The following is a 16,134-nucleotide window of genomic DNA, read 5'->3' on the forward strand; positions in this document are numbered from 1 at the left end:
AAGAAGTGACTGAACAATAGCTTCCTGGAAAGTGCAGTTCTGAATTTGAGGATATAAAGATGAATGAGACAGCATTTAAGACCTTCAGTATATAATGCCCTGAAAAATAAACATTCATATACAAGTGAACATAGAAGAAGATTGATTTGCTTTAGGGGAGACATCATCTTAAAGAGAGTAACAATTATAAATGTGTTTGGTAAGCATAAAAATCTTTCATTATTATTATTGTTGTTATCATTATTATTATATTGGAAATAGTACTTATACTGAAAACCTTTTGGTTCTCTACTGTGGAAACTGAACAGGGTAATGGCAAAAAACTGATTTCTGAAATTTGACCTTAACAAGTTTTTCTCAAAAACTCTGCAACTTTCTATTTGTGTGACTTTAAGCAAGTAATTTAATTTCTCTGTGTCTCAAAGTCTTCATCTGCAAACTTGGAATAAAAATTCATAGTATCTACCTCCTGGAGTTATGAAGGTCAATTGAGTTAATAGATGTATTGTCCTTGGCACGGAACTTGGCCTATACAGTGACTTGATGAACATTCACTCTTCTTGTTGTTACAAACAACTCACTTCTTCCCATTTGGCACCCACAACCTCCTCAAATCCCTTCCATAATCTGGTTACCACTACCCATTCTCATTTTGACAGTATCATTCAGGTAGCCTTCTCCATCCCACAATGGAAGAATAGATGTCTCTTCCATTTGCATTTTCAGAATTTTTAAGGTGTACTTCTAAGGATATTAGTTTTACTGAATGAAGTTATTTTCCTGTTCCTCTATACTTTTCATACAATAAAGACTGAAAAACAGGAACAGTGTCTGTATGCTCAACATACAAAGATAATGGGATATTCATCAATCATGAGGGGAAATCATAAGGCCTGATAATGCAGAATCAGGATGTAGGAAAGAGAAGAGGGAAAATTGCTTGAGATGAGACATAATTAAAAGAGTGTGGGGGAGGAATGACAGACGGAAATGTTTTGTAGCAATTTGCAACAAGTGGCTTTGATGGTTTAAGGCCTAGTCTTTTAAGGCATGCCTTAGTGTGATTCTCCTTGGGATCAGGAGTCTGCTTCTCCCTCTACATTGCTTTCTAGACCTGCTGTAATTTAGGATTTTTTTCAGAATGATTTAGCTCAAGGTCATCCTGTAAGAAAACGTGGTGTTGGAAGCCTAGAGATGTCAGATAACTTCCTGTGAGAGGAATACAGTTATTTGGGAACACACACTGCCAGTACAGTCATTACCAAGAGTGCTCAGGCTTGGTTTTGTTTTCATTGCAACAGGGAACAATGAAGGAAGGTGACTTCTTTCAATTTCCAGGAAGTCAACCTTTGGACACATCTCTGCTCCTTTCCTCAGAGTATAGATTCACAGAAGTAGAGAGTAGAGGAGTGATTTCCAGAGGCTGGAGAGGGCAGAGGGCAGGAGAGGACAAGGAGAGATTGATTAAAAAGTTCCTGTGAGATAAGAGATAGGAGGAATGATTTCCAGGCTTCAAAGCACAGCACAGTGGCCATAGCTCACCAGAATCATTGTACATTTCAAAATAGCTAGAAAATGGGCGGGGTGGGGGCTGTGGCTCAGAGGTAGAGAGCTTGCCCAGCACATGTGAGGCACTGGGTTCTATCCTCAGCACCACATAAAATTAATTAGTTAATTAGGCATTTAAAAAAAAACCCTAGTTTAAAAAAATAGCTAGAAAAGAGGATTCCAAATTCTCTTGCCACAAAGATATGATGAATATTTGAGATGATGAATTTGCTCCTGTTCCTGATGTGATCGTTAGATTTATATACATTTATCAAAACTTCACAGTATAATTCATGAATAGGAAAAAATTTCCTTGTGTCAATTAAAAATTAAAACTGCAGTCATAAAAATTACAAAGAGAAAACAGAAACAAGCTTCAAGTATCCTATTACCATGAGGTCAGTCTTCCTTAAGGAAGTATTAATAAGACTCCTGTCTTCTGGAGGATGTCTGTCCAGACCCTTAGCCTTGTGACTAAGGCCCAACTCCACCCTATCCCCATAATCACAGCCATTCTTCTGACAGTAGGATCATTCTACTAGGTTCTCAGTGGTTATCTCACCTCAGTCTTGATATAATGCACTCTCCATGCTTCTGCTAGAGATTGTTCTAAAACTTGACTTTGTTTCACTGCACCTTGCATTTTTTTTTTTTCTCCATGTTTTCTCCTGCTGCCAAGTCTTCACAAAGTGCAGTTGCCTCTGATTGAATGCTTCCACTCCTTAACCACTCAGGAACCTCCGCCTTCTCCCTGAGGAGTCAGCCTGAGCGACACTGCTTGTTCATTCTGGATTTCTCCACACTGAATAAGAACTCATTCATGATTTCATTACACTTTGTGCATCTCTCAACCCTAAAGATTCGGATTTATTGGAAAATCATAACATCTCCAATTTACCAGAGGACTAAATTATCATTGAGGCTATACTTATTGATCTTTATGTCCCCAGTTCCTACCTAAACTCCTGGGTATAGAGTAGACACTCAGAAATGTTTATTGAAATTGATCTAGAAAGTTATAAGAGATCCTCAAAAAGAATGATCTTTCACCAGGAATACGAAAATAAAGTCTGGCACAGTATATGTTACCTGAGATCTCTGAACAACCTAACTACAACCCCTAAGAAAAGAAATTTGGATTTTGGTTGTTTATTCATTCTTCCTTTTTCCCCCTTTTTTATTTTGTTTTTCACTTCACACATGCACCCTCATTTTTAATATATTCAGGTTAGTAGGAGAAATAAAAGTTAGAGGATTTTTTCCCCAGTACTTGAAATTGAACTTTATCACTGATTTTTATTTATTTTTTTTTTAATTTTTAATTTTGTGGAGGGTCTTCTTAAATTGCCCAAGCTGGCCTTGAACTGTGATCCTCCTGCCTCAGACTCCCGAGTAGCTGGGATTAATGACATGCATCACTGTGCCTGACAGTCACAGGAAACAAGCTATGTAGTTCAACCAAATCATTCAGAATATTTAAGCTACGTAAACAAAAAAGTATTAACATAGAAACTTATCATGTATAGAAATAATGTTTATAAAACATGAATGTTAAAGCATTATTGATTAAATATTTCAGATTACTTTTTATGTACAAGGAACTGTTTTAAAATATCTATTCATTTATTTATCATAACAACTTTAAGAGGAGATCATGGAGCAAATTTAAGTCTCTCTTTAGTGTTTTGGGATAGCGGGTTGACTTCTTTTCCTTATATAATGCAGAAAGATTTTGAATTAATAATACCTAATAACAACAAATTATTTTAAAATATTTTGTAAGATTAAAGTATTTAAGAAAGAAGCTATTAGTGAAGAGTATTGTAGTATTTATCATCTCTATTGTGCTTTCAAAAAGAAAGGGAATAATTGAATATTTGGGAGGAATTTTGTCTGACATTGGAGTATCAACATTAAGTAGAGCACCTGATTAATCATGGATAGATACTGTAATATTTTGTAGGCTCATGATAAATCCAAGTTTGTCACAACATAAAGCAGATATCAGAATAAAATCTTGAAAATATTCTTATTTCTCCTCATTTGTAACTTTAATAAACAGTGATGATTAATTGCATTAGGAGATTTCAAAAGAGAAGATTAAACTCTAGATAAGTTGAAATGTCAAAAGTGAAAGCTAATGCCACTGACTACTCAGAAAATAGCAGACTGGGTTCACATGTGGATCATTAATGACAAAAAAATCTGCAGACATTAATGAATACAGATCTAAACTAAAGCTACAACAAGCTTTCCCATTTTTAAAGAAATCATCAGTGGAAAAGGAAAATACAAGTATTCAAAAGTCAGAAGAAGACATCATACCACAGCAGAAAGCTATCACGATTTTATCAATGAACAACACGACTGAAGGAATGGCTAATATCTCTGATAATGACATTAGCATCTAAGAAAGATCTGTTTAAACCTCAGATTAACAAAATCAAATTAATATATGCATATATCAATTGAGTTTTCTGCTTATATGTCACCTCTCCATAGAGGCCTTTTGACGACTCATTTCTAATGTAACCTTTAGGATTCTCCATTTTCCATTACTTCATCCTGTTTGGTTTTCATCATAGCATTTATCCCATCCTACTATTTTCTTTATATATATTTATTGGTTGATTTGTTTCTTCACTAGCTTCACAGCACAATAAAAAACATGCAAATAGCAACCTATTTGATTTATATCACTGAGTGGGATAAAATCATTAGGTGAAAAATAAATGTCCATTTATGCCTTTCTCTTTAAAAATAAATTTAAACAGTACAGATTGAAAAAAAGCAGTATTTCATGTAAAATATAATATATGTACATTATTTAATCACTGGGTCAGAATTTGCTGCTGGTCAATCACTTGATCTTTAGTACATCACTTAATTTTTTCAGAAACAGTTTCCTCATTTGTCAAGGACTCCTAATCATAGTCCAACCTCTCAAGAATTTTAAAATAATTTATAGGAAAGAATTTTTAACTAATTTTTAGGTACCAAACAAATACGAAAAATTATGACAGATGGTAGAGCCAGGGGCAGTTGACCAAAACCTCAGTGTAAACTGTTAGTGTCTCATGATAACTTTAAAAAATAGATACAATGTTGCATCCAAAGAAAAGAATACTTTTTGTACCGGTTGGACTCAAACCAGGTTATTATATTTCCTCCCAGTTGCATATTTTACAAGATACTGGCAATTGTGTACAAATAGACCAAATACTTCTACAAGTGTGGAAACAGTGAAATTTGAAAAACAGTGAAGAAAATTGAGGGGGCTATGATCATAAGGAACATGGAAAGGAAAGTAGAGGCTGTGATGCTTATTTTGAAAATGTGAATAATTTTAATTAAAAGATTTATTATGTATAGTACCAAGATGCAAATGAGGAGTTGGAGGGAAATTAAAAAGTCAAATAGAGGTTTGACTCTTTTAAGGTCTTACTTGGTGAATGTAAGGAACAGCCTACTAACTAGCGATTTTATAGTGGTGGAGGTAGAGAAATGGGTAATCACACCCAAGGTAAGAAGGGTACTTAGCAGCAATGTTTGTATTGGTCATCCTACTGAGACTCTCTTTAATATCCTTTAGTATTGTTACAGTTGTCTGTTGACAACATAAACTATGGTCACATTTATGAAACTTGATATCCTTCAAGGATTCCCTGTTGTATTTTGTAGGAAATTTGCTGTTGCCAATACAGATTCCTGCTAAATATGCCCTTCAATTAAAAAATGGTCTCTCTCATCCTCCAGTCTTGAGGAGGAGGGAGATGCCTTAAAGACTCAGCTAGTGCCAATTTGGCAAATGATAAGTGTTAAAATATGTTTTTATGAAATGTTAAAATATTTGCCTTAAATGACTTTTGAATTGTGGGGCTTGAGGACCACAGTGGCTCCTCCTCATTACTTTTATGTTTGCATTACAAAGACAAATCTATCAACACCTCCTGTATTAAACATGTGATGACCTTTACCTACATCTCTATTTGGAGAAAAATGCATGTTAAAAAGAGAGAGAGAGAGGAAGGGTAGAAAACAAGGACATTTAACCCACAGAGAAGCAGGTTAAAATTTCATTACTTTTTTTTTTTTTTTTCCTATTTCAGCTCAAAGCAGGAGGAGGCTGGAGGCTGCGGACTCAGTGCTGGAATGAGGAGTAATTGAGCTTGTGCTGAGCTGGAGGTAGCTTTCTCCTCCCGGTGTCATTGCTGCAGCCTCCACTCCCGGGTCCCTAGTTCCTCAGCTGCCTCTCTTCCTGGTGTAAAATCGCCTACAAAGACAGCAAAGCCGCCGCAGAAGTTGCCCGGCGTAAGACTACGGAGGTATTGGCTCAGTAACTTTTCACGTCATTTTCTGCTCTGGATCCCCTTCTCGCCTCTCCACGCAGCTTTTCCCACCGCAAATCACCAGTGCTCATGGGGCAGGCGAAGAGGAGCTTGCAGCACTGAGCTGAACCGGACTCGAGCCCGTGATGTCCGGCACCAAATTGGAGGACTCCCTCCCTCGTCGCAACTGGTCATCTGCTTCGGAACTGAATGAAACTCAAGAGCCGTTTTTAAATCCCACCGACTATGACGACGAGGAATTCCTGCGGTACCTGTGGAGGGAATACCTACACCCGAAAGAATATGAGTGGGTCCTGATCGCCGGGTACATCATCGTGTTTGTGGTGGCTCTCATTGGGAACGTCCTGGGTGAGTCTCCTCCCGGACAGACCTCCAAAGGGCTGTCACCTCCCCCCCTGCCCCAGGCTGCAAAGACTCTGAAGACCCCTCCCTTCCCTTGGGATGCAAACAAAGAGGTTGCTGCTCTCCGTGAGGTTTTTGATACAAAGAAAAAAAAATTTAAAAGTTTTCTGATTTTACTAATCAGGACTAAGGGTGATTCTTTCTTTTTCTGCAAGGGGAGAAAAGAAACCGTGGATTGTTTTTGTTTTTATTTTTGTTTTCCTCTGAGCATCTAGGTTACAAATACTGGGAGAGGGACAGTGACAGGCATCTCCAGGTGGATTTTGTGGAGTGTAAGGGAATCAATCAGTCATGCTTTTGTGTAACCTGGCTAGGTGTTTTAGGAGCTTTGGGGGCAGATAGAGCTTGCAGAATGCAATGCTTGCGACCCTAGGGAGTAAGCTCTCTTTGGCTGTTGAAGTCACAAAGCATATTGTGAGCTAGGTAGCATGCCCTCTGGCAAGGAGGCTTAGGCTCCCATCAAGAAATGGTAATGAAAGGGCAGAGAGCAGAGACAGAAGCAAAGCAGGGAAGCACACTCTTTCTCCAAAACTGAATTAAACAGGAATCATGCAGGGAGCAAGGAGGAGCATCCAAGAAAAGTACCACGGAGACCTTAATCGTTCATCCATCCATTCACTCATTCATTCATTCATCCATTCAACCAATATGTTGTGTTTTTTTCCTCTCCAGAGGGCGCTTGTTGCCATGTTCATGAAAATATGTGTACGAACTGATTTTTTTTTTTCCAAAGATGATGCTAAGCTTAATACTAGACTCCCCCTGCTTGTCCCTAGGTAGGTTTGTATGCAAACACAAATTTTCTTGCTCCCCCCATCACCCTCCCCACTATAATTTATGAGGGATGTGGAGGGGGGTGGTTAGGTGACCTTATGAGGCTGTGGTTATGCAGTTTGTTAGGGCAGGAGGGGAATCTACTTCAAGAAAAGGAGCTTTGAAAGGGAAGGGCGATTTAAAATAAATTGTGAATGGAAGGAGCATGCACCTTAATGAATGGAGGTGGGAGGCTAGGAGGCATTTCAAATGCAGAGGGCAGTGTGGAGGAAGTCTGGGCTCAAAAATCACAGGAGGAGGTGGGGGAGGCTAGGACAAGATACTCTTGATTTTCAGTTATAAAAAAGGGAGAAGGTGAGTGAGGTGAGATGGGATGGGAGGCTTGGAAGCTAAAAGCAAAACATCTGTGGCAGCAACAGAGGAAGATAAGGAACTTATCAGGCTTTGAGCACTCACCTGATTTTTACCTTTTCTCCCAAGTGTGTTAGTATGGATAGGAAGCATCCAAAATAGTCTCTCACCAATTCAGCAGGCAGAGTAGCTGACAGTTTGAGACTGAGAAGGATTCTCTGGAGAGTTAGTAGGATATTATTTGATGAGATAAGAACACTCTGAGAACTTTAGTTTGCTCTTTCTATATAATTTTTGGACAGTTTTGCTTTTGCGATTTTTGTTAAAGGTAAAATAAAGGGGATCATCTTGGGATTCAAAGTGGGTAAAAGTATAAATATGCATAGTTAAGGATCTTTTTATAAGGATTTCTTTAATAAAAATGCCTTTATTGCTTTACTTCCTGTGATCCATCATTAGATTAAAACTATTAATACACATGGCTACCAGCATAGCAACATTTTACTGCATTATGCCAACACTTACTGAAAGGTAGGTAATAAAAAATGAACATATATTGAGTACCTACTGTGTGCCAGAGCCATTCACTTATGCTGTCACTTAAAATGAAAAATAACCCACATTAGAGGGAAAAACAAGACTTAGAGGTATTAAGTGACTTATTAAAGGTCATGATTGATATTCAGTTCCATTTCTTCTGACCTCAGATTCAGAATTCTCCATTGTTATTCCATGCTAGATCTAGAAAGCATATAGAGAATGGATTCTGAATTCCTGATTGTCTGCAAGCCGATTGGATGGGTTTCTTCTTGCCTTCATCTATGTCCTCAGCCAATAAAGTACCACAAGAGGTTAATGGCACTGTCATTCCCTCCACCAAAAACCTGTCTAGGAGGAATGTGATTTCTGTGCAGTACAAAATGACAGTTTTTTTTCCCTGCAGGAATAACTACAAACCATAACTATTTTCCTTACTTATTTTTATTTCAGGCTTAATCTTTGTGATAAAATGAACTCTGCTTTGATGCTATTTCATTTTTTTTTCATTGCACATATGTTGTATTACATGGTCTTCATATCCTAATTGCATAGTTTAGGGATATATGTTTACTAGCCTGAGGAATTTTAATTTCTAAAAGGAAACACCTCTACAGTAAAAGCTACCTGTTTCATAACATCAAGGAAAAGAGCACTGTCCACAGCCCCAAGTGCTGAAAGAGCCAATTTTATTCAGCTTAAAAAGAAATATTTACTCAAAGCACTTTGCTCTGAAAATACTGACAGCTATTTTCCTCAGGATTGAGTAATGCTGAAACCCTCTGCAGCTGAACTGAAACTCATTCCTTACTGACATAACCCTGAAAGTTGTTGAGGTTCAGGTTTGACATTTACACAAATGAGCAGTGTCATTACTCACAGTCAAATTCTTGCTCTTTGATGTCACTGTCAAATATACAAAATGGATTAGATTTAGAAATGCCTTTTTGCCCCTCTGACATAACTAATTTTACAGAGAATACCAGGACAAGAAGTCACATTATTCATGCAAGATAAAGAGACAATGGGAGGTATGAAGGTGAAATAACAGTGTAGGCAGCAGATGTAAACACTGACCCATTGGGTCCACTCACTATTTGAGCTTTCATGTAACTGCGTGGAAAATATCAATCTTGTTGAACTTACACATATAATGCCACCAGTTAGAAGTAATTTCTCCCACAGTGTCCTTTGGTGAAATGACATAACAGGATACTCTGTGCAGAATAATGAAGTCTTGGTCACCACCCTCCCCACCACCACCACACACACACACACACACACACACACACACACACACACAGTCTCTATCCTTATGTCTACTCTTCATTATCAGATGCTAATTCCAGAGATAGAAAGCTGTTTCTGGAAAAAATGACCAAGTCATTCACATGAAGAAACAAATTACTGTAAATAGAATGGCATGAAAATTTGTATTTAGGAAAAAGCCATATGTGTGTCTAATTGCAGATTTTTAGGAAGGAGCATAGGTAAAAGCTCTTTGGGGAAGGAGTATTTTTCTGTTATCTGCAAACTGATGACACATAACCTATTCATAAATTTATCTGGTGTGATGATCAAGTGCATATACCCAATTATTTAATCAATATATTTTGGGCATTGTTATTTATTTATTTATTTATTTATTTATTTTTGTTTTGTTTTGATTTTTTTTTACATAAAGCATTTATTTTTTTATTTTTTTTAAATTGTATTTTTTATTGATTATTTAAAGCATTACATAGCTCATGATATATCATCTTTCATACATTTGACTCAAATTGTGTTTTGAACTCCCATTTTCACCCCAAATACAGATTGCAGAATCACATCTGTTACATATTCACATTTTTACATAATGCCATATTAGTGACTGTTGTATTCTGCTACCTTTCCTATCCCCTACTATCCTCCCTCCCCTCCCCTCCCCTCCCATCTTCCCTCTCTACCTCCCCTGCTGTTGTTCAATTCTCTCCCTTTTTTTTCCCTCCCCCTTGCCCCTCATGACCTCTTATAATTCTATGTATCATTGAAGGTCTCCTACTATTTCCATGTGCTTTCCCTTCTCTCTCCGTTTCTCTCCCCCCATTCGTCTTTGTTTACTGTAGTCTTTTCCTCATGTTCTTCCTTCCTGTTCTGTTCTTAGTTGTTCTCTTTATATCAAAGCAGACATTTGGCATTTGTTTTTTAGGGCTTGGCTAGCTTCGCTTAGCATAATCTGCTCTAATGCCATCCATTTCCCTGCAAATTCTATGATTTTGTCATTTCTTAGTGCTGCATAATACTCCATTGTGTATAGATGCCACATTTTTTTATCCATTCATCTATTGAGGGGCATCTAGATTGGTTCCACAGTCTAGCTATTGTGAATTGTGCCGCTATAATCATTGATGCAGCCGTATCCCTATAGAGCGCTTTTTTAAGGTCCTCAGGGAATAGTCCGAGGGAGGGACTTGCTGAGCTGCTTAGGTCCTTGCTAAGTTGCTGAGATTGGCTTCAAATTGCTATCCTCCTGCTTTATCCTCTCAAGCTGCTGGGATTATAGGTATGGGCCACTGTGCCCAGCTCAATGTTTGGTTTTTAAGATTAATGTGTATGTGAGTGAGGACTCCTGGGGAAACTTGAAGAAATATATTTGATATAAATTTTACCCCTAATTCCTTGAATGGAAATGAGGAGGATAGGGAGAGAGAAAGAGAGAAGAAAGGTTTCTAGTCATTTCAAACATTAAACACCTAGAGAAAATAATCAATATACTGCCTCTCTTTTGTATTCAGATATCCTAACATCCACGTGGTATGCTTCTATATTAGTTATTACTGTCTCCTATATGAAAAATGATAAAAAATTCAAGAAATATAGACATTAGTCCAGTGATGTGTTTCTTGTTTCTTGTGTGACCATTAGCAAATTTTAAATTGTTCAGGTCTATTTTTTTCTAATTAAAAATTAAAATTGATAATGCTTGCCTTATAGAAATTATATCAGAATATAATGTATAGATATCCTCTGTGGATGTATATAGAGGAATACACACACACACACAAACACACGTGCGTGCACACACACACGCACACACACACTTTCTTTGAAATATAGTAAACACTATTGATTTATGTCAATCTCTATCCCTTTTTTCCCACTACCGTAATCTCTCCTCATTGTGGATTGTAGCCATCTTCTGCCTCTATGGCCAATCTAAATCTCTGTAGCTCTTTATGGCCTCTGCCCTCACCTTTTTCTCAATAATGTAAGTAAGCTGGAGTTGGCGCACTACTCTTCTTTTCCTTCCTAGCTCCATCCATCCACCCTCCTCTTACTGACTGCTCAATATTCCCTTCTGTCTGTCTGTCTCTCTCTCTCTCTCTCTCTCTCTGAAGGTCATTCCTAATGACTGGATTATTTTTCTTTTTCTCTCAGTTTAAGTTGCCAGCACTGAGTATCTTTCACTTAAAGTTCATTTGTTGCTGTTGTTGCTATCATTTTATCTATCACTACCAATGTTTTAAATAACATATATACAATATGTTGATTTAATTCAGTTTAAGTACATTGTAAATTAAAGAATTTATCAGGTAAAAGTTAGGATAATTTGTATATGTGGGGGGTGGGAATCTGTAATAGTGCTGTTTTCTACAGAATTTCTACAGAGTCAGGTTTATGCCCTGAAAGGGGAAGTAGCAGAGGTGACCACTGGCACTCCTAAGCCTAGGAGACAGTGCTCTTCTGCTTCTCTTCCTATCCAGTTTAGCAGCATGGATGTCTGTAAACCCATCCTTTCCTACACAAAAAGAAGAGGAGGATTAGGTACACTATTCAAGTTTGCCAAGAATCAGTAGAAATTAGGAATCATGAAGGTAAATGGTGATATAAGCCATTACATTCTAAACCTGTTGTGTGTTTTTAGTAATAGATTTTCAAAAAATGCTTATCTAAATAAGAGTTGAACCAACCCATACATCTGCGTTTTTGCTAAAACCATAGCCATTTAGTTTTAATTGGTAAAAATACATTATGTCTGACTTGAATAGAATCTCAATGATAACTTTTCAAATGGCTGCTTCATAGATAACAGCGACATTTATCATGAGCAGATAATAATGAGAGTAACATGGTACTGATAATTTGAATGTAACAGATTCATTGCATATTTGAAAGTGAAATAATGGAATAAAAAGCATTGTTAAAAGAGGAAAAATATGAAAATCAAATTCAAGTGTAATTCTTTAGTTTTTGAAATTTTGTTCTCATTTTAGTAGGGCGCACATACTACATTGCATCATGTATCTATATGAGTTTTCATTATTTTGTGAAATTATTTTATTTTAATTATATTTGAAAAATCTCATGTGCTGTGGCTATGTTAGTATTCCAAAGTTTCTGAATTCTCATCGAACTACTCAAATTTTAGAAATATCCATTGTTGATATTAGTTCACTAGTGAAAGAAGATCCCTCCACCTTCCTTCCTGTGGAATCTTGATGTTTCCCACACTGAGGGATGCTCTCTTTTTTGATTAATGGCTCACTGGCATCATTCAGGCAGATTGACAAGTGAGAGGTAAAACTGAGGGTGTTCAAATCCACTTTTTCTTCTCACTGCAAAAGAAAATAAAGAACTCAATAGAGTTCCATATGTCAAGTCCTATATGCCAGACTTCACTTATATGTGTTTAGGTGGTGCTTCACAGCAAACTTACTGTGAGATTACTAACTTTGTCTTATAAGTGAAAAAAAAAATGAAATGCAAAGAATAATTTTAACGTACTCCCAAGATCAGTCAGATAGTAAGTAGCAGCACTAAGATTCAAACACCCATTTATCAGATTCCATGTTCCATGCTTGCTTTATTACTTCATTCTTCCTCTTTCTCCAGCTTCTAACCCTAACTGGAGGCACACAGGAGAAAGGATGGAGAAAGTAATGCTCTGATGTGCCCTCTAAACGATTTACAGTTTTTCTGGCATGTTGCCCTGCTGTTTTTCGGTAGACTACAGTTCAGCTCTGAGGATGAGCTCATTTGATAAGCTAATCAAGGTCATTCTAGGGTTATTGTACAAGAGAAAAATCTAAGGTAAAATAGGTGCTGCCAAAAATGCTTTTGCTTTTCTGGGGGTGGGGGTGACTCACTGGAAAAAAAAGAAAGACAGCTGTGGCCAGGAATTATTTTGTTATCAAAAGTGCTTTTGTTAGACATAAATGAAGACAAAGACCTAAGCACTTACAACCTCACATAATCTATATTTGTGTTTTAAAAAAATTATTAAATTGTCTTTAAAAAATATTTGCTTAAATAAATCATAAGTTTATATTCCTTTTGTTAAATAGGTCAATCTTTATATCACATAATAGTGTTCCTAGACCAGAATGTTTTTTACATATGTACAAAGAGGTGTCACATATTACACCATACATGAAATAAACTTAAGATACTGACTATAGAAAATCTGAGATGCAATGGAATGAAATGCATGATGTGTATGGACAGGCCATCAAATAGCTGACTATGATGACTATATTTGTTCACTTTGTCTTTGTTCTCAAGGACAGGTGATTTTTTTTAACCAAATAGATGTGTAGGATAGATATTAAAATTACATTAAATCATTTGCCAGTGGAATTGTTTTCTCATAAAACTCCCAAAATGCTTAAAATAAGTGACTACTTTATTTCTAAAATATATTCTTAATATATATTAGAAATTATTATCACTGTGTTTTTACTAGTAATTTACTTTCAACATTGGAAACATAGAAAAGATGCTTAATATTTCTATAGTATTTTAACCTTCAGGTGATATTGTTGCGGGATTTTTTGGGGGGGAGGTCTCAATTGTTCCTAACAATGACCTTATGAGGTGAACATTCTTATATATATTTATTTTTTAGTTGTAGTTGGACACGATAATTTTATTTAATTTATTTATTACTATGTGGTGCTGATGGAACCCAGAGTCTCTCATATGTGCTAGGCGAGTGCGCTACTACTGAGCCACAACCTCAGGCAATGAAGCTGACGTTCTATGAAAACTCAAGTAGTTGAAGTGATTTAAAGTCACAATGAATGAAAACATGAGTACACAGAAATGTCAGGTGTTTAGTGTGGGAAATCTTGCTGATTTTCTTGTATTTCAAAAGCACAGGATAAAGGGGATATAATGACCTTTGTCTGGCCTTCAGTTAGTCCTTCTTTTCTACTTAATTTTATTAGTATTCAGGGAATGATTCACATTAATCAAAGTCACTAACTTGTCAAAATAAAATAAACTAATGATTCTAATAATTTAATTTATGGTAAGAAGTAACTTATAATCCCAGGTTTCTCAATGTCCTTTTAGCCATCAGTCTTTTTCTGTACAGAAGCTGCATATCTCCCAGATTCAATTGCAGTTAGGTTGATATGACATGATTGGATTTGACCAAATGATTATCAGCATGACGGACACATGTGACACATGTCATATGTGTCACTGATATATGAAGACTATTGGTCTGAAGAGCTAGGCTGTTACATTGTAGCATTAACCCTGAATTGTCATCAGCTTAATACCATAGAGATTTATTGCTTGCTCATTTAACATTTAGTGTGAGCTGGAGTCTGTTTCACCTAATGATGCATGTGGAGCATTCTGCATGTTTTATGTACCTCTTCACCACATGAACTCTGGTAACCAGCTTCCAAAAAAACTTTTAGTGATACCCCTTGCAGGCTTTATGATATTTGTACCATTGTTTGTTGCCTTTCCATATTATGCCAGAATTGGTCTGGGTGACAACAACGTACAGAAAATGTAAGAGGATTTCTTTTCCAAGAATACATTATAAAAGATCATAACATCTGGCTTTATTGTCCACTCTTCGTCTTGCTCTTAAATATATTCCTCTAGACAAGGTATTGAACTCTTCAGCCAAAGTCATAGAGGCAATGCAGTCTGTTAACAACTTCATGTGTGAGTTTACAAGCAAATTCCACAGTTCAGGTTGAGTCTTGAGATGACTACAAGAGCACTCCCAACCTCACTAATCCCTAGATTGAAAGCAACTTAATGACAGACTGTGAGTCAAAGCATCCAGCTAAGCTTCTCCTAGTTTCTTGACCATTCTCTCAGTGCATTTTTTGTTGTTTTAAGCTGTTAAATTTTGGAATAAGTTGATGTACAGATTCTAAAGTTGTCATTGCAGAGGAGTGAACTGGAATACGTATTGGCTCTTAACTACTTTTTTCCAAAATATAATGTGTCGGTAATGCTCATAAAAAAAAAAAAAAAAAAAAAAAAAAAAAAAAAAAAAAAAAAAAAAAAAAACAGATGTCAGTCATGCTCATTTCATTGGCCAAACCCAATCATATTATATCAACCTAACTGGAAGGGAAGCTGGGAGACGTGCAATCTCTGCCACAGAAATCAAAAAAGTTACAAGTATTCTTAATTTTCATAAACTCAGAACAAGGAATCAAGGAATTCCATACCTTATGGTATACCACTAAGATAAACTGATGGATACATCATTCACATTTTAGATCTCTGAAAATAGAAATAACTGATAACATTGAGGGATTTTGTCCTTTTAGCCATCAGTCTTTTTCTGTACAGAAGCTGCATGTCTCTTAGATTCCCTTGCAGTAAGGTTGATATGACATGATTGGATTTGACCAGATGATTATCAGCATGACTGACACATAGGTCACATGACATACATGTCACTAACACATGAAGACCATTGGTCTGAAGAGCCAGGCTGCGCCATAGTAGCATTAACCCTGAATTGTCATCAGCCAATTGTGCCAATTACTGTGCTGATCTGAGAATGCTAGATAATAGAATCCAAGGGACCTGCTGTCCAGTTGAAGAGACAATCATGTAAACAGATAATCTCAATATAATGCGTCCCTTGCTATGATAGAGGGGGGCACAAAATGTAGTGGAAGCATATAAGGACACTTAGCTCCATCTGGGGGATTAGAGAAAATACAGGAAGAAATGACACCTAAACTGAGTTTTAATGGATGCATTCAAGTTCCCCAAGTGAAGAAAATTGGGTAAGGATGTTCTAAGCAGAGGAAACAACATGAGCAAAATCAAAAAGGCATGAAATTGCAGGAACTATAAAGAGAATATTAAACAATTGGGTAACTCCAGTGTGAGTAGAGAAGAGGAAAGTCTGGAGATAAGTTTG

At 36.6% G+C, this 16,134-nt stretch overlaps 1 protein-coding gene across 1 annotated transcript in view; it reads left to right on the plus strand.

Moving 5' to 3' along the window:
• Positions 1-6,022: 6,022 nt before the first annotated feature.
• Positions 6,023-16,134, plus strand: part of HCRTR2 (hypocretin receptor 2) — a gene marked incomplete at both ends in the record, with an annotated part of 102,079 nt that continues 91,967 nt past the window's right edge. The window contains one exon of the mRNA XM_081296186.1: positions 6,023-6,245. Within this exon, the coding sequence (XP_081152312.1) occupies positions 6,023-6,245 (223 nt within the window). The remainder of the gene's footprint in view (positions 6,246-16,134) is intronic.

This window comes from Spermophilus citellus (assembly GCF_964194105.1).
Source record: "Spermophilus citellus genome assembly, chromosome: 5".
NCBI classification, from domain to species: domain Eukaryota; kingdom Metazoa; phylum Chordata; class Mammalia; order Rodentia; family Sciuridae; genus Spermophilus; species Spermophilus citellus.